This window comes from Choloepus didactylus, chromosome 27, assembly GCF_015220235.1.
Source record: "Choloepus didactylus isolate mChoDid1 chromosome 27, mChoDid1.pri, whole genome shotgun sequence".
In the NCBI taxonomy this organism is placed as follows: domain Eukaryota; kingdom Metazoa; phylum Chordata; class Mammalia; order Pilosa; family Megalonychidae; genus Choloepus; species Choloepus didactylus.
In genome coordinates, this window is record NC_051333.1 from 866,444 (window position 1) to 886,195 (window position 19,752).

Here is a 19,752-nt window from a genome sequence, read left to right on the forward strand (position 1 = left end):
GATGCAGGAGAGGGTTCCTGGTAATAGTGGACTCCTTAGCAGAGTCAGCATTGAAGGGCAGCCTGAAGGAGGGGCCTCCTGGGAGCCGCAGAAGCAGGAGAATCTCCTCAGTGGGCCCAGACTGTACAGTTTGGACCATGGAAAATCAGGCGTTTTTCCTTGCACTTTGCCTTCCTGGTCAAATCCAGGTGGAGGCATCCCACCCATCACAATGGAACTCTTGTGTCATCCCCCCTCATCTGCTGTGAATCACTGCAGGGAGGAGAGAGACTCCCCTGTCTCCACACTTTACTCTCATGATGGCCCTTCCAAAGCAGCACCCAGCACCTGCTGCCTGTAGTTTCCCTGGTGACCATGAACAGGCATCAGTGCTGCCTTGCCACAACAGCCACAAGTAAAGTGATAACAGTTGACAGTGAAGATGTGTGTATTTACTCAACTGGATCATTGAAAAATGGAGCCCATTGGCATCCAGGTTTTGGGAGGCTTTGCTGGGTATTTAGGACATGAGGATCTGGGGCTCTGTGGCTAGGGTCTACAAACATCAGGAACAGGCAGCAGTAACTGGGAGAACCTGTAGTCTGGGTCTAAGGGAGAAAATATGGAAAGGAGCCATTCAGGTGGCTCCAGGCTGCAGAGTTGAGGGAAACACCAAGACACACAAGACATCCTTGCAGCAATTTTCAGCAACAAGCAGGCAGCTTGTACAGAACCCACTCTCCCAGACAAGTAGGAGCAGTAGCCTGAGTGCTCCTGAGAGCACTGGTGTTTAGTTTTTCCTGTGTTTTCCGGGAATCCACAGCAGCGTCTTACACCTGGCAGGGCAACAGTTAGAGGAATGTGGGATACGACAGCCTCAACCCTAGAGGGACATGGGTAGACAAGGTGGGGGATGGCAGATGAGGGATATAAACCCCAAGAGCTGAATCTGTGCATTAAACTCTGAAGAGGAAACACGATCAGAGTGGACATCTTAGCAGAGGCAGCATTAAATGGCCTTAGGATGGAAAGGACCAGCAGAAGGAGCAGGAAGTAGAAAGCTTTTGGATGCCCTGACACTGTTCCCTATCAGGCCCTGGTGACCTGGATTTTACTACACGCTCACCACCACCCCTTATGGCATACCGAGTTGAGGCTCCGGGCACATCAGATTGCACTGTTGTGTTCCTTGTCCTCGTCTCCCCAAGTGACTCCATCTACTGAAGGCGCTCTCGATCTGCTAGGTCCTATACTCCCTTCCCAGCATGACTCATCACATGGCAGTTCTTCCTGTCTCCCTCTCTTCCAATCCTGCCTGCTGTGGATTCCAAGAAGCCCAGGGCCCAGAGACAAGCTCAAATCTGGGATGCCCAGCAGAAGGGCTGCTTGGAGTCACTGTGCGAGTTGGGAGACATCCTCCTGCTGGGCTTAGTACTGATGATTCGCCTTCCTAAGCAGGACCCACGGTTTGCTGCCTGGGGTTTCTGTGGTGATGGTAAATAAACAAACTTCAGTGCTGCCTTAGCTTCAACAACCTCAGGTAAGGTGAAAAAATGACAGCACAGGTACCCATATTTTTATTAACTGGAACACAGAGAAACGGAGCCCAATTGGGGGCCAGGAGACAGGGACTATAGGCTTTGTGGTGAGGTTCTTCCAGCATCAGAGACAGGCGTATCTAATGGGGCCCTGTCCACCAGTCCTCAAACATGCCCAATCCTGTCCTTCCTTAGTTCAACCTATATGCCCTCACATTTTCTCTCTCTCCCTCATTATTTTCACTGCCACATTTTAAGAAATTTGTGGCATACCTCCCCCACCCACCACATCCTAGACCTAATTCCCAGGAATGTGGCTTTAACATAATGCTCAAAAGCAAATCAGTGTTTCCAAGGTTTGGTCTGGGAGGAGTGACTTTCATTTGGTAACAGGTGCAGAGAAAATAACTTTCTCCTGAATTTGCCATGAAGTTGGGATGATTTAGTGTGCACTGCAGTAAGGTACTCCAGGTAAGGTTCAACCCTGGGGTCTTGAGGGAGCAGGGAGGGTGAGGTGGGGGTGAAGGACTGGTATGCTGTTGGGTGATGGGTGATGCTTGGTTACCTGGTTCCCACTGAGCTCCAGGTAGCATCTACATGGAATGATGTTCTTAGGGGCAAGCCTGGATTCGGACAATTCCAGGTCATAGAACTGCTTCCCTGTAGTGGAGCAGAAATGGTCACTCTGAAACATCAGCCCTCACTCTCCCGGGGGACACACACCTAATTCCCCCTTTTAAGCCTCATCTCTATTTCCCCCTGTGCTCTAGCATGATTCAGATGGAGAAGGTTATCTATCTGTTGCACTCTAGCTGAAGGAGGGTTCCTAACCTCAAGGGTCCAAGGACATTGTCTGAGGTGCCAGGTGGCCACCTCCAGGAAAAGCCAAGTTTCCCAGACTACTGAGTGGTGACTCATTGCATTAAGCCATAACTCTAGGGAGTTGCAGAAGTCCTTGGCTAAACCTGTTTGATGGATTGCATCTGTTCTGTACGACTCTGGTTCTTAGTGGTCTGGATCAGAAAGGAGAAGCTTAAAATGCCCTCCATATACATTCATTATCTTTTTGATTGTAAGGTATGAGTTAAAAGTTCCCCAATTTAAAATTCCAGTTTACAGCCATCTCCCAGTATTTAATCATATATTAAAATGCCTCTGATGTACCTCATTTTTCTATTAACATTTATAAAGGTGCAACAACTATCAGCAACTGCAGATACTGCAATACCCGGTTAAATTCAATTTGATTAACTACCCAGAGTTAGGCAGACTCAGCAGGTTAAGAGCAGTGCTCTACAAGATGGCCTTTCAGACACCAGTCTTTAGATTCAGGGCACTCGCACTTCCCACAAACTGGCTCCAAATTCGGGGTTTCTCACCATCTTCTGGGGTTTGGTCATTCTCCGGTAAAACTCAGAACTCACAGAAACTGGGCGCTTGTCCTTCGAGGAGGTGCGCGGGCCAGCACCCCTCCTGCAGCGCCGCGGACTGTCCCAGCCGCCTTGGCGGGGCGCCTGCCTTAGCCTTGGAGACGGGGAGGGGCGCCCCCAGGTCGCGGGCTGCGGAACCCGCACTGCGTCCCCCCGAGGGCTGTGCGAGCCCCCGCGTCGGAGGCGGACGGCGGGCCGGTGACAGTCCGGCTTCCTCGGGGGAGCCCGGGCGGCGGTGCGCTCGGCCGGGGCGGTTTCCCAGGGGTGCTCGGACGCGGAGGCCAGCTCCGTGCCTTTGTGGGAGCTGAAATAGGCCTCGCCTGGGCCCTCGGGATACACTGAGGCCCTCCCGCCCCGGCCGGCTCTCCCCACCAGCCTCTGGGCCAAGGCGGCACCGGTGGACGCGGCGCAGGTGAGCGGAGGGTGCCTGCACCTTAACAGCTCGGACCCCAGTCCCATGGCCCTGCCCCTCGGTATAGGGCATGGCGTTCTCCTGGGATCATTCATCTTCCCTACTGCCCGGCACTGGGTTTGGGGTGCATGGGAAGAGGGAGTGGAAGGCCTTTTCCGGCCCAGGCTTCTGAATCCAAGGCCAGGGATAAGTGGGAAGGGCTCCATTTCTGGGAACCAATGGAATGCGGTGTGGAAGGGTGAAAAGTGATTTCTTGGGATCCCCGTAACCCCTGCTTTCTGCATGGACAGACCTGGAGGAAGGAGCTGTGGTTCTAGCCATGCCCGTTCAGGAGACTGTCACCTTGAGCAAGGACCTTCGCTGCCCTTGACCCGGTTTCTTCACATCTGCAATGGGAGCATTAATAATTCCTTCACCTAGTTTGAGGGGACTTGGGAGGGCATATGCTGGGTATGTCCCCAGTATACAGCAGGGCCATGGGAACATCTCTGGATGCTTTTTGCAGAAAAGGGTGCCTCTGGGCCGGTGGTGATCTTAGGCACTTTTCCTAGGCGTCTTCTGATCCACTTCACATAGTATCACTTCATTACAGATTCTCTCCTGTGTCACCTCCAGTGAAAGGCTTTCCACAATTCCCATTTCTGATTTTGCTGCTGATTTTTCTGGTCTTCTCACTCTATTTGTTGTCTTCAGAACCCTGAGGCCCATCTATCATCTTCCTCACTTATTTAATTCCTTCTTAGGGATCTGCCTCTGGCCCTGGAACATGATCTCCTGTTTCCCACTCTACTCCCCACATCTAGAAGAGTGTGGGGCCTGTACCTGGTGCTCAGTAGGTGGTTGAAGAATGAATGATTTTCCCCTCTGGTGCTCCCTACACACTTTGAATGAATTCGAGCCCACTGGCATGGCCTGCAAGGCCCTGCCCGATTATCTCCGGCCAATCCCTTTTGAACTTCTGCTTCCTTCCCTTGCTCACTGCCCCCAACCAAGCTGGCCTGAACATGCTAGCCTTTGCACTTGCAGTTTCCTCTATATCAATTCTTGATCCCATCCTCCTCAGATTAATTTCTTTTCTCATCCTGCTTTACAGAAGAGGAATTTATTGCTCAAAGTTTAGGTTAACTGCCCAAATCACAAAGCTCTGGGAGAAGCAGACACCTCTACAATAATAGTTGGAGACGTCAATACACCACTCTCATCAACAGATAGAACATCTAGATAGAGGATCAATAAAGAAACAGAGATTTTCAATAGTATGGTAAACGAGCTAAACTTAACGAACGTTTACAGAACATTTCACCCCACCACAGTAGAATACACATTTTTCTCAAGTGCTCTTGGATCATTCTCTAGGATGGTCCACATGTTGGGTCACAAAGAAAGTCTCAATAAACTTAAAAAAAATCAAAGTTATACAAAACACTTTCTCAGATCATAATGGAATGAAGGCGGAAGGCTGGAAATTTCACAAATATATGGAGGCTAAACAACACATTCTTAAACAACCAGTGGTCAAGGCAGAAATTATAAGAGAAATCAGTAAATATCTTGAGGAAAATGAGAACACAACATGTAAAAACTTATCAGTTGCAGCAAAGGCAGTCCTGAGAGGGAACTTTATTGCCCTGAACACTGATATTTAAAAAAGAAGAAAGAGCAAAAATTGAGGAATTACCTGCTTACCTGGAAGAACTAGAGAAAGAACAGCAAACGAACCCCAAAGCAAACAGGAGAGGAATAACAAAGATTTGAGGAGAAATAAGTGAAATTGAGAAGATGAAAACAATAGAGAGAATCAACAAAACCATAAGGTTTTTCTTTGAGGAAATCAGTAAAGTCTATGGACCTTTTGCTAGGCTGACAGAGAGAGAGAGAAAGAGAGAGACGGGGGGAGGGAGAGAGAGAGAGTGGGAAGGGAGACATGGCTACTGACCCCACAGAAATAAAGGAAATAATGAGAGGATTGTCAAACTAGATAACTTAGACGAAATGGAAAATTTCCTTGAAAGGCATGAACAATCAACACTGACTTGAGAAGAAAAAGAAAAGCTAAACAAATCAATAACAAGTAAAGAGACTGAGTCAGTCATCAGAAACCTCCCAAAAATGAAAAGTCCAGGACTAGATGGCTTCACATGTGAATTCTACCAAGCATTGGAAGAATTAGTACTAATCCTGCTCAAACTTTTCAAAAAAATTGAAGAGGAGGGAAAGCTGCCTAACATTCTATGATACCAACATCACCCTAATACCAAAGGCAGTTAAAGATACTACAAGGAAATAAAATTACAGACCAATCTTTTAATGAATATAGATGCAAAAGTCCTCAACAAAATACTTGCAAATTGAATCCACCAAGCACATTAAAAGAAGTATACACCATGACCAAGTGGGTTTTATTCTAGGTATGCAAGAATGGTTTAACACAAGAAAATCAATTGATGTAATACACCACATCAATAAATCAAAGCAGAAGAACCACATGATCATCTCAATTGATGCAGAAAAGGCATTTGACAAAATTCAACATCCTTTCCTGATGAAAACACTTCAAAGGATAGGAATAGAAGGGAACTTTTTCAATATGATAAAGGCAATATATGAAAAACCCACAGCTAACATCACACTCAATGGGGAGAGACTGAAAGCTTTTCCTCTAAGATCAGGAACAAGACAGGGATGCCCACTCTCACCACTGTTATTCGACATTGTGCTGCAAGTTCTAGCTAGAGCAGTTAGGCAAGAAAAGAAAAAAAAATTCAAATTGGAATAAAAAAAGTAAAACTTTCAGGTGAAATCACTGCCCTCCCCCCTACATGGGATCAGACACCCAGGGGAGTGAATCTCCCTGGCAACGTGGAATATGACTCCCGGGGAGGAATGTAGACCTGGCATCGTGGGACGGAGAACATCTTCTTGACCAAAAGGGGGATGTGAAAGGAAATGAAATAAGCTTCAGTGGCAGAGAGATTCCAAAAGGAGCCGAGAGGTCACTCTGGTGGGCACTCTTACGCACACTTTAGACAACTCTTTTTAGGTTCCAAAGAATTGGGGTAGCTGGTGGTGGATACCTGAAACTATCAAACTACAACCCAGAACCCATGAATCTCGAAGACAGTTGTATAAAAATGTAGCTTATGAGGGGTGACAATGGGATTGGGAAAGCCATAAGGACCACACTCCACTTTGTCTAGTTTATGAATGGATGAGTAGAAAAATAGGGGAAGGAAACAAACAGACAAAGGTACCCAGTGTTCTTTTTTACTTCAATTGTTCTTTTTCACTTTAATTATTATTCTTGTTATTTTTGTGTGTGTGCTAATGAAGGTGTCAGGGATTGATTTAGGTGAAGAATGTACAACTATGTAATGGTACTGTAAACAATCGAAAGTACGATTTGTTTTGTATGACTGCGTGGTATGTGAATATATCTCAATAAAATGAAGATAAAAAAAAAAAAGTAAAACTTTCACTGTTTGTAGATGACATGATCTTAAATATAGAAAATCCCAAAAAATCTCTAGCAAAGCTACTAGAGCTAAGTGGCAGGATACAGAATAAACATGGAAAAAACAGTAGTGTTTCTATGCACAAGTAATGAGCAATCTGAGGAGAAATCAAGGAAAAAATTTCATTTATAATAGCAACCAAAAGAATCAATTATTTAGTAATAAATGTAACCAAGGACATAAAAGACCTATATACAGAAAACTACAAGAAATTGCTAAATCAAGGAAGACCTACATAAATGAAAGGAAATACTCCTCTGAAGGGATGATCTGGGGAGAGAGTGAGCAAGGGCTGGAAGTTGGTCACGACAAGGGAAACATGTATTCCTCCTGTTGTGATGCACTGAGAAAAACATAATACCACTTCTGTGGTTTTCCTGCCCCCCCCCCCAAAAAAAAGCAAATGCTTGATCACTAGGAAATATCAGAGAAATTTTATAAAATGGTTGGCCTGTAATACTCTAAAATAATGAGTACAAAGGACTCAATGAAATGGAGGCACTGACTCAGGAGTATAAAACAACCTGACAGCTAATTGTGATGCAGGATTTTATATTTGTTCATTGACTTAAAACCTCAGATTCGTCGACCACCCTTCAACATTAAACTATATAAGTATTTAGTGCATTGTGACTGGAAAAAATATGTAAATTAATTCCACTCTATTCCAGACAGAATTTTGATGAACTTAATATTTATTTAAAAATGTATACAGAACCAAAAATTTTCATTTTTGTTCAGCTGCTTCAGGGATGTCCAACATCCTTCCCCAGACACCCCCATCATGGACTTGCTGAAGTTTTCTCTCTTGTGACCCTAATTTAACATACTGTTAATTAAAATAAAATGGCCACCTGCCTTAGGTGTTGAGGGGAAGAGATCTCTTTCTCAGAAAGGATTTTCCAAAAGACAAAAATAATTGACCTGCAGGTGCTTACAGCGAAAATGGAATGGAACCTTCAAAACTTCAGCTAAGCATCCCTTGGTGATAAATCAGTTTCTGTCCAGTCGAGATTATCAAAATGGACAAGCATACCGTACACATCAATGTATATCTGCTCCCCACTCTGAAAGACGTCCCCCCACGACAGGTAAAATGGAAACATTCCTCGCTTGCTTCCGAGTTCAGTTTGTATAGCGTCCCCTTTCCACTCCGTGGGTGGAGTTCCCCTCCACTTTCTGAATGGGATGTGGCCCCTACTCAGGAATCACTCAATAAAGCTGTGGGATCCTAAATGGTATGAAAACTTTTTTTTCTTTTAGCAATACTGAAACTCACAAAATGGACCATTAAGCTTCTGTCTTTGAAGAACAGATACAGCTATGGTGAACACACTTTGTGTCTGAGTGATACTATGACATCATGTGCCAACTTGTTCCACTGGGAGCGTCTGAAATATGTTGCAGACAACACAACCTGGAAATGTGGATATGCTTTCTCTAAGGATATCCGCTGACGTTTCACAACAGTCTTTGGACACCAATTCCCAGCGCTCTTCTCGGTGCCGCCTGGCCCTGGCCGGGCCGGATGCCCAGAAACTACATTTCCCAGAAGGCTGTGCTCCGTGGGCCGGCGATAAGCGCTGGACCAATGACGGCAAAAGAAGGGGACGTTTCTTGCGGGATGCGTTGGACAGGGCGGGACTTCCGGCGCCGCCAGGGTGGGCGTTTTGTTTGGGACTCCGGGGGATTGTCCGCAGCGCGGTGGGCGCCGGGGGGCTGCCCCGCTCGCCGCAGGGGACGGCGGCCAGGAGGATGGGGCCCACCCCCGCGCCCTCGTAGGACCTGGCGGGGTTTCTGCCCGGCCCGCGACAGCCCCGCCGCCGCCTCTCCGGCCTGGTGCGATGGCCGCGGCCGCGCTGCTGGGCCCGGCGCAGGTGAGTGGCGGGGTTCGCGGCCTCGCTGGGACCCCACCCGCGTGGTCCGGGCGCCCCGATGTGGGGGGTGGCGGGGCCTTCGCAGCGCCCTGCCGTTGCTCTCGGGGCCTGGGATGGGGTCCGGAATGCAGTTCACCGCTTCTGAGCGAGGTTCCCATTCCTGGCTGCCGGGGGAGGCGGTGTGGAAGGGTGGCTGTGACTCCTGCGGTCCTCCAGCCCCGCGCCGTCCTCTGGTACCGACCCGCAGGGAGGAGTGCGGGCGGCGGAGTCCGGGGACCGCTGGCGGTGCTCCCTTCCGCGGGGATGATCTTGAGCGAGGCCCCTCGCGCCCGTGGCCTCCATTTCTCCGGGTGTCAAACGGGAATGTGAACAATCCTTGCCCCTGTGTTAAGCGATCTAGAGAGGGCTCGGGTGTGAAGTGCGTGCCCGGGGGTCGGCCACCGCCCACGGAGCCTGGCTCTGAGCCGTGTTTCCGTGCTGGTGCTTTCCTGGGCTTGGGTTGTTCCGATGGCTCCCTCCCTCACTTCATTTCAGATTTGCTTTGGCGTCCCCCCTAAGGGCGGCCTTCCCCTGTGGCCCCATATGCAGACGCCTGTAATCTCTGGTTTCTTTACACTTTAGAATCCATTAGGCCATCTGACATTGTCTTGCTTTTTTATTCACTTGCTTGTGCTCATTGGGGATCTCTCTCTAACCCTGCAACGTGCTTGTCCACTGCTGGGCCTGTAAAAGGCACTGCCTACATGGTGGATGAATGAATGGGTCTCTCCTCCAGGCTCCCATCACTTAAAATAAATCCAAACCCTGCCTACTGGATCTGCCCCAGTCTGCTAGCTGCCCTGAGTCTCAGGGCTGGCAATGACATGGAGGTGATGATGGTGTTTATCTCATGGGCTGTGGAAGAATTTTTAAAGCCACAGAGACACAGCACGCACTTTAATGCTCCAGGCACTCTCGTGTTTGCTTTGCAAATATTTTCCTCTTAGTTCTCACAACTGCCCGTGAAGTGGGCATGAATATTGTACCGATGTGGAAATCAAGGCTCAGAGACATGATGTGATGCCCTCCCCTGGGCACACAGCTGGCAAGAGCCAGATTCAGGAGGCCTGATTCTGGCTCCAGAGCTGGGGACTTTTCACTTCTTTAACGAAAAGAGAGAGGCCTGCAGCACGAGGTTGGCACACAGTGAGGCCACCGAGGCTCAGTCTCTGCCAGCATTATTGGTATTATCTTCCTCATTAGAATCATGTTTCCCCGTTCCTTTTACTGTTCCAGAACACTTACTGTCTACCTCTCCATTCCACCTGGGGTTGTCATGTGTCTCTCTAGTGACTTCTCCCATTGAAGGTTTTTCTCTCAGACACGGTTGCGTGATCTCCAAAGGCAGCATCTTCCTGTCCCCTGAGCCTGGCACAAGAGTTTGGCCCTCGGGGACTTCGGCGATCCCAGCCTTGTGTGTCTTCACCAACGACCGAGTGACAGGCTAATCCCATCCAACAAAACCAACGCCAATGTGCTGCCTTTGTTTGACTTACCAGGTGCTGGTGACCTTTAAGGACGTGGCCGTGACCTTCACCCAGGAGGAGTGGGGACTGCTGGACCTGGCCCAGAGGACCCTGTACCGGGAGGTGATGCTGGAGTCCTGCAGGCTCCTGGCCTCGCTAGGTAAGGCTGCCCTTCTCTCCCACGTGAGGGACTGAGCCTCCTTCTTGATTCCTGGCTGGTCAAGAAGGCCACGGGGGCCGCCTTCCCTCCTGACAGCCCCTACAGTTTTCTGGTCCCATCTCCTGCCTGGTCTCCCTGTGCCTGCATCAGGTATTGATGGGCAAGAAACAAAGTCCTTCCAAACACACCCTCACCCAGTGTCCAGCACACTCTGGCCTCAGCCTGAGGTCCTTATTCCAGACTCCACCAGAAGGAAGCAGATTTGCTCAGTCTGGCAAGCGTCCCTCAGCCCAGTGAGCAAGGCCAGGAGTGGTGGGCTGAGCTCCTAGAAGTGGCTGAGTCAGGCAGATACCCAGGGGGCATTTGTCATCAGCGTCCCCTAAACAACACAATCAAGGTGAAAGATGCCCGGTGTCTGCATGATCATCACTCGTTTCCTACGGCAGGGCCACGAGCCTCCCTTGGTATGGGAGATGCTTTTAGAGGGTGCCCAGAAATGTTGTCAAGGGGTATGGGTGGGCACCCCCAAAAAGTGTTCCTTTCCCCTTCTCTTTCCAGCATGCTGATTATTGTCAAGAGAAAGTCTCATTTCAGTGCTGTCTCTTGAAAGTCCCTCAGCATGAGTCATTTCCCTTTTCAGCAGAGGGGGTAGTCCCCAACTCACAGCCCCGAGCAGGCTTCGTGAGTCTGCTGGGACTTAATTGCATTATTGTGACTTCATTGTTGTGTTTTGAGGGTAACCTTCCGTTTATGGCAAGTGAAATTGGTTTTCTCATTTGCCAGAGCAATGCCAGATTCCCTTTTAGGTTAAAACTGTTTAAATAAAATAAAAATGGGTCAGTTTAAGGAGAAGCCTGTCAGTCCCAGTGGTCACAGCTTATTGCCCCTGAGCACTAAACCCGTGTCAGGCCTGTTCCAGGCACTGTTCATGCTCCAGTCGTTTAATGCTCACGACATCCCACCCTTGGCAGAGTAGGGCAAGTATGGCCAGTGCACTGAGTCCCTCATCAAGCTCAACTTACTCAGTTTAGGAGACATGCCTGTGTTTGAGATGCCATCCTCTACCTTCTTTGGTTGTAAAAGTCAGTTCTTTTGTGAAGTGTGGGCAAGAATGGATGATATTTGATGTCTCTGAAATATCTTCATTGGAACAAATCAGAGTGTGGATTTTTTTATTTTAATTTTGTTTACTGGTTTGTCAGATTCATCTGGGAATCATCAAGTTGTCCACTCCCACAGGCCCCTCTTCTCTAAGTGTTAAATCTCCTGTTCACGTCCCCCTCGCCTTCATGGCCCACTTTCTTCAAGGCTGTTGGGCCAACACAGCAGCTGGGAGCTGTGTCCTAGTGCAGTGCTCAGGAGCCTGGGGTGGACCACCTGGTGTCGAGCCCTGGCTCTGCTGCTTACCAGCTGTGTGGCCCTGGGTATGTTACTGAACCTCTTTGTGCCTCAGTTTCTTCCTTGGTAACATGGGATGATGTGGTTGTTGTGAGGGTAAATTAGTAATGTGTGAAAAGGGCACAGAACAGAGCCTGGTGTGCCCTGACTGTGAGGGTCAGTGGTTATAATCCCTGCTGTTATCACTGCTGTTGTTGATGCCGTCACCATCATCGTTGTCGTGAGCTGAGACGGGAAGATGGAGGTGGAGTTAGATGGGGGAGGTATGGAGGGGAGCAGTGTTCCATGTAGAGGAACCACCAGGTGCAAAGGTCCTGCGGGGACAGAGAGCTCAGCTTCCTGACAGGGCTGGAGGATCGCCCTGTCTGGCACCCCCCTCCCCGAGTCCTGCTGCTCATGGTTGCAGGATGTCATTTGCCAATTGATTTCTACCCTTGTTGAGCACCAGAATCTCCTGGGGAGCTTTCAAAGTACTGATGCCCAGGCTCAGGAGATTTTGATTCATTTGGTTTGAGGTTAGAATTAGGCATCCCTAGGGGGTTCTGAAGCACAGGATGTTTGAGAACCAGTGACTTAGATTCATTAGAAAATGCCTTCTGGAAGGAGGTGCTCATCCTCCTGGTGTCCCGTGGCTGCCTGTGAAAGCCTGAACAAGGCCGGGCTCTACCGATAGAAGCCACGGGGAACAAGGATTATACTGACAGCCAGGACTACCCTCTGTAGTAGTTGGGGCCCAAGGAAGGTGTTTGTGCTCTTGGTTTCCAGGTCACAAATTAGTATTTTGTTTACCTTGTTGGGAGTAGCTTTATTCTTAGTCTTCTCTGTCTTGAAGTCCCAGACATGATTGACAGATTTCATTCTTACCTAAATACCTGTGTCCTGTTTCTCTCTCCACAGGGCATCTGGTTCCCAGACCAGACTTGATCCATCTCTTGGAGCATGGCCAAGAACTATGGATGGTGAAGAGACACGTCTCCCAAAGCACCTGTCCAGGTAGGTCCAGGAAGGCATCCAGGAGCTGCTCAGGTGGTCATGGCCACCTTCAGACTGCAGGGGATTGCTGCCTCTGAACTTCTCTGTGAAACCCCTCATGAACTTTCCAGGGGTCGGGTTGTTTCTCGCTGACATCGGGGTATGGTGCACATCCGCGGTGGCGCTCTATACAACACACTTATTCAGAGATGCAGGTGCCTTCTGACATCAGAATGAAGCTTTAAGTTTGCCCTGGTGTAATCCAGCTGGGGGAGGGGAAACAGAGGAGAGGCAGAAGCCGTACACACTTACACAGACTCACACATCACTCCCACTCACATTCCTTTGACAAAAACTAGGCCTTTGGCCACACCTAGGTGCTCAGGACTTGGAGTTGTGGTTTAGCTGTGTGACCAAGGAGAGCAAATGGATGTGCTGTACATCAACTCAGGCTGCGATACTCAGCCTGCTCTTTAAATATCCAAGTGATGAGTGACGGAGTCATGAATGATATAGAAACCATTTTCTATGTCTTTGGGTTGTTTGAGGATATAATTAGATAATGTGGGAAACTTCTTAGTACAGTGCCTGACCCATAGTAAGGGTCAACAGAAGTATTAGCCATGTAGTAACATTAATCATAGTGGATAATAATATCGTCTTGTTACTTCCTTCTGGACTCAGAGGTAAAGGGATCTTCCCCTTGAAATGACTATCTACACTGTGCCATGTATCCCGTCCTTTCCCAACTTTTCCATCTATTCATCCATCCTGTTTGTCCACCAGATCCTGAAAACAGCCCCTTGCAGTCTATCTCTCTGTCCCTCTTGTCATGAAAAACACCAAGGTGACATTGGCCTTGCCTGCCCCACATCTGTGCTGGGGAGGGCAGATGAGCCCATCCACCACGTCAGTTGGCATGACCCCGTGGAATCATGGTTTCCCCACTGGTTGGCTCTCAGGCTTCTCAGCCACCTAGTTCACACCCTAACAGGCAGCCTGTAAAATTATTCAAACAAGCTGATGACACCCTCCTGCAGGAAGCAGGGGGCACCCCACCCTCCTGTCACTGCTAAGCCTGTCTCCCGTACCCCCTGCTGATACACTCTGCTCCCAAGTGCCACCCCCTGTGGCATGTGGTGACCGCCTTTCCCAGGCTGTGAGTGTATGTGACTAACAAACCGCTGTCACACTCATTTGTCCAGTGCCAGGTCTCATGTGTTTGGGCATCTTGTCCTGTTTTGGGGTGGGGCAGCGGGATCTCTCCTTCATTAGCAGGTTGAATAGGAGGTGGCCAGAACACCTGTTTCTTCCATCTGCAGAGAATGGTCCTGCCGTTCCATCAGGTCAGCAGGCCGGAAATTATCTCAGATAGTCCCTCAACACTTCTGTCTCCGTCAAAGCCGATATCCATCCATCCCCAAGTCCTACCCATTTTACATTCTTGTATCTCCCGAATTCATCGCCTCTGCCACCTTGGTTGCCTCCACCAGCAACATCCTGGTTTAAGCTCTCATTTTTTGCCTGGATGATGCCAGAGATTCCTGTCAGGTTTCCCCACATCATTCGGTGCCTCTGGTCAGTTCTTTTTTCTGCATCAGCTCTTGTAGCCACACCAGCATTGTTATAAATCTTCACCACCTCCCCAGCTGCTGCTGTCTTCGCATGTATGCAACTCTACTTTCCCCTCAGTCTTTAAAGACCTATCTGCATTTTTTTTTTATACCTGTGGCTTCCTTTCTTATCCTTTGCAAAGGAGGTCTTGCCTCTGACTAATGCCAGTTCCTCCACCAGAGTCTACATTTTACCTTCTGTTGCCTTCTCAGAGAACTCACCTCTTCAGTTCACTTCTTTCCTGTCTCTTCTGCATCTTCATCCTCTCTCTACTCAATGTAAAAATGTGCCCAAGTTGTTTACACTTGGGGAAAAATTAAACAAACACAAAATGCTTTTTGGTCTATAATGGCCTTTAACTTGTGTTGGCTTTACTTGTAAAACCAAGGACCTTTAAGGATTTTTTGTCATTTTTGAGAGAGATGTATGTACTTGGCTTCCATACCTTCTGTTTAAAATTTATTTCTTCTGTTTTCTTTCCTTGAAGTCTGTAGTGATATGCACAAATGTTGGTGTTCAGCATAAATTTTTACATGCATGTGAACTCAAGTGTCTTCCACCAGGTCAAGATTTAGACTATTTTCAGTACCCTTTGGAGTCTACTGATGCCCCATTCTTTCCAATACCTCCTCTTACGATGGTAACCACTATTTAGACTATATCACCATGGATTCATTTTGACTATACTTGAATGGATTTGAATGAATCCCCAAAGTATTTTCTCTTTTGTGTATTTTTTTTGATCATCATTATGTGCATGAAATTGGTTCATTTTATATACTGTTCGTGTTATAACAATGTATGGAAATATCACGATGTATTCTTTCTCCTGTTGATGGGTATTTGTATTGTTTATGTTGTTCAGATACTATGAAGTACACCTCTGTGACTATTCCAGTTCATAGCAGTTGGTGGATATAAGCTCTCCGTCCTGTTGAGTGTGTTCTCAGGGGAGGAATGGCCGAGCCATGGGGTAGGTCTCTGTTCAACTTTAGGACAAGCTTAGAAATGGAGTCCAGACCAACTGCACCATTTCACAGTCCCACCAGCCATGTGCTGTTGCACCAGATTCTCAGCACTTGGTTTTGACAGCTTTAATCTTTGATTCCACAGAGTGACCACATTGGGATTTTCTTGCTGATGTCATTGCTGTCATTCCTAATTGCCAGTGGAACAATGAGAATAATAAGGATAATGACCCACAATTTAGTGAACCCATGCCATGTTGAGACTGTGGCGAGTGCTTTGTGGGCATTTTTGTCATTTAACTCTCATGACAGCCTGAGAGACTGAGAGTCTCCTTGTTTCTCAGATGAAGAAGTTGAGACTTGGGAAAAAAAGAAGTTTTTCATCTATGATCTGCTAACTTGATAGTGGCAGGATTTGAACTGAGGCTTCAGAGCCCTCATTCATAACCTGCTTGCGATTTGCCTCTTCACACAGGAGAAGCTTATTAAATCTTATCGAGCTTCAACTTTTGTACCATTTGTGCCTCTACCCTTCTATGGCTGAGAACTTCATTCTCTTTCTTAGTTTCTTTACTGTAATCGTCCCTTCAGTGTTAGCGTCACCATCATCTGTGGTCTTTTCTTCTTTTAACTCTTAGTTTCTCTTCCAGGGTGAATCTACTAATGCCTTCTCCTTCTACGTCAACCCAATACATCTTTCCACCTCCTTTATCTGACAACTGTTTATCCATTAGGACCCAGCTCAAGGGGCATCCCCTCTAAGAGCCTTCCATGATTGCTTTCTCTGCCCCTTCCAGTCAGGTGCCACTCTCCTATACTCTTTCAGTACCAAGAGATGCCAGTTCTAAGAGCAAATGCCTACACACAGTGCCATTATTACTCTGGGCTTCCTCCCCTACTCTGGAATGTAAGATGGAGTCTCTTCTCCATCTCTGTCCTCTTTCCCCTATCCCATCCCCTCCTCCAGTTTTCCCTTTAATGGTGGCAAGGGTACAAGGACCTTAAAATAAAGTAATTGTAAAACCTGGCTTTCAGAGTTATCAAAACACAGCAGGCACCAGAGGTAACTATTTTCATCCTCATTTTCCTGGTGAAGTGATGATTTTGTTTCTTTTGTGTCACATCACTAATAGACCACTTTGTGTACTGGATTCCCCTCAGGTGAAAGAGAAAAACATCAGACCGGAGAACCAGCCCCTTCTCAGTTGGTCTTGTCAAAGGGAGCCATGTTCCAGGGAAGCCTAACTCAGGAATCTTCAAGGATCTCCAGGTTGGGGCAAGCCAGGGGTCGGGAAGGACTTTGGGAAATGCAGAAAAGGCACTTAAAGCCAGAGACAGACTCCCACGAGGATACTCTTCCTGGGAAAATGAGCTGTGAGGACGATGGTTTGGGAAGAGATGATACTCTGCTCCCCAGGGTATTACAGGAGCGAGTCCCTCCAGGAGATGTTCTCCATGCCTGTGACTCATACGGACCAGGAAAAGACTCCGTGATCCGTGAAGGGAAGAGCCCCTATGAATGCAAGGAATGCAGGAAAGGTTTTAACAGGAAGTGGAACCTTGTTCGACACCAGCGGATTCACACTGGAACGAAGCCCTATGAATGCAATGAGTGTGGGAAGGTCTTTAGCCAAAGCTCAACCCTCATTCGGCACTATGTTATTCATACCGGAGAGAAGCCATACAAGTGCACCGAGTGTGGGAAGACCTTCAAACGCAGGTCATACCTCATGCAGCACCTTCCGGTTCACACCGGTGAGAAGCCCTATGAGTGCAGTGAATGCAAAATGGCCTTCGCCCATCGCTCTACTTTTATTCGGCATAATAGGACCCACACCGGAGAAAAACCCTTCGAATGCAAAGAATGTGAGAAAGCTTTTAGCAACAGGGAATACCTAATTCAGCACTACATCATCCACACTGGAGAAAAGCCTTACGACTGCGGGGAGTGTGGGAAGGCCTTCAGATGCAGTTCGGAACTCATGCAGCACCAGCGGATTCACACTGGAGAGAAGCCCTATGAATGCATCCAGTGTGGGAAAGCCTTTCACCGGAGTGCAAACCTCATTCAACACTCTGTCATCCATACCGGGGAGACGCCTTACAAGTGCATTGAGTGTGGGAAGGCCTTCAGGCGCAGGTCACACCTCATACAGCACCGTCAGGTTCACACTTGAGAAGAGCCCTGTGAGTGCAGTAATGTGGAAACACCCTCACCTGCCACTCTGCTTTGGTCTTCCAGAATAGGCTTCACACTGGGCCCAACCCTTTTGAGTGCAGAGAATGTGGGAAAGCCTTTTGCCACAGCTCTTTCTCAACTGACCATTGAGGATTCACACTGCAAAGATGTGAATGTGAGATAACCTCCAGCCTCAGTTCAGCCCTCAAGGAACTTCGGAAGACTCATACTGGAGAGAAATGTGGGGAGGTCCTTTACCAGTCGGCCAACTTCGGTCAACATCAGTGAATTCATACTGAGGAAATTTCTGAATATAACTGCTGAGGACAACCTATAGCCAGAAGAAAAATCTTATTTGCCATCTGAGAATTCATATTGAAGAGTCATGAATGTCATCTCTGTAAGAAAGCCTTCTGTGATCATGACTTGTCATCTGAAGAGTCATATTAGAATCTGACCCCACTTGGGCTTTGTTCTACCTGTGAGAAAGCATACAGAGACATACCCCCTGGTTATTATGAACTCATAAACACCTCCAGCCACTGATCTCTCCTTGGTTTATACTGGAAAGCCAACTCAGGAATATTTTTTAAAAAGAGAGAGAGAGGACGCAGTGATAGTATAGAAGAAAAAAAGTAAAATAAATGCTGTCATGAAGGATTCTCAACACCTTTGTTTGACTTTTATATACCTTCACTCCTACTCTGTCAGGGGAGTTGGACAGCTCAACTTTCAACATTTGTTGAAAGTCTTCTTTGTTCCAAACATCATTAACCACAAGGAGCACAGTTCTTTGTGAGAGATATGAAGACTTGAGTCATGAAGTATTTGAACCCATAAGAAAGTAGAGTACTGAAAATGCCATCATGTGACACTTAGCTCCTATTTTATATCTAAGTAGAGAGGATCCACCTATGGATGGTCAGATTTTACTGTGCCACTTAAGATTGTTTAAGGCTTGGTTTTTATTAAAAACAAACCACAAAATACTTTCTTCATGTGGTATCAAATGTGCAATGCTCTCACATTTTCTTGAATCCCATTCTGCCTGTTAGTTTATTCTGTGGCATGGGGATGATTGTGCCACTGTGCCTCCTTCCCAGGTGAATCCTAATTCTTTCCCTGATGCTTCTCAGGTTCTTCAATCCTCTGCTGAGGGGCATTTCCAAGTCCTCGGCAGTTTTCTAGGGGTTGAATTGTAGCTTAAAAAAAGAAGTAAAATACACAGCTCAGGAAAAGTCATATTAAACTCAAAAAACAAACATTGAGGAGGAATCTCCATGAGATAACCTTGTGTGTTTTCTGCAAGATAAAATCCTGGGGTTTTACCAAGCACATCAGATACATACATGCAGGATTTTTACTTGGGTTTCACTGTGACCACCATGGGCTTAGTCCCTTGGTGCCATCATTGGATGCACATCTCGACATTTCTGGAATTGTCCTTCAGTCTAGATTTCAAGCCATATGAGATACATCAGGTTAAAACATTTATTTCACAGAAAAACATAAAAGCAATGACATACTCTTTTTGAGCCTTCCTCAGCTGTTTAAACGGCCACATATTGACTTCGCCATAACGGGCATGTACCTCTTTGAGGTGCTTTGTCTACATATTATCATGGATGCTCTTCGCAGTGAGTCAGGAGGGGCTTTATAATGCTTCTGAGGACAGTGTATATAGTGCTCTGTTGTTGGGGAAGTGAGTTGCTTCTTGAAGGCAGCACCCTCCTCTGTCCTCTCTGTGGCTGTACCTTAGCTGAGCCCCTGGGTCCAGGAGAGTTGTAGAAACCCCTCTCAAAACACTTTGGCTCTCAGCTGAGTGTGCTGCTTTCTATGCCTATGTTGTCTGTTTTTTTCCCAAACCATGAGAGACATGCTCTGCAGAGGATGAAGCGCTCCAGAGCATTCATTCCCTTGTCATCCAGCTCTTTTCCATACAGTTTTCACTTATGTGGTTAAGTCAGAGGAGTCAGCTGTTTGTGCTCTGACGGGCAAGACTCCTGAGGCCCCATCCTTTATCCACACATTGGCACCTTGTCTCCTGGGTAGAGTGAACACAGGGGTGACTAAGACATGGGCCTCACCTGTGAGCAGGGAGTGAGCTCACCATCTAATGTGGAAAACACACCTGAAAACAGGTGCACTAATAAAACTCTGCTGCTTTGACAGAAATGTGTCTGGGGACCCCAGGAGTACAAGTGGAAG

At 47.5% G+C, this 19,752-nt stretch overlaps 1 protein-coding gene across 2 annotated transcripts; it reads left to right on the plus strand.

The window, feature by feature from the left end:
- The first annotated feature begins 8,348 nt into the window (after window positions 1-8,348).
- On the plus strand, window positions 8,349-18,537 carry ZNF550 (zinc finger protein 550). 2 transcript variants are annotated; one of them, XM_037818865.1, is made up of 4 exons: window positions 8,349-8,748; window positions 10,287-10,413; window positions 12,709-12,804; window positions 16,527-18,537. In XM_037818865.1, exons 1-4 carry the CDS (start codon window positions 8,716-8,718, stop codon window positions 17,540-17,542), a joined length of 1,272 nt encoding a protein of 423 aa, XP_037674793.1. In that variant the 5' UTR covers window positions 8,349-8,715; the 3' UTR covers window positions 17,543-18,537. The 2 variants fall into 2 exon arrangements, with proteins under 2 accessions (XP_037674793.1, XP_037674794.1); XM_037818866.1 differs by lacking the exons at window positions 8,349-8,748; window positions 10,287-10,413 and adding an exon at window positions 15,263-15,370 and having other exon boundaries at window positions 12,716-12,804.
- The last annotated feature ends 1,215 nt before the right edge of the window (window positions 18,538-19,752 follow it).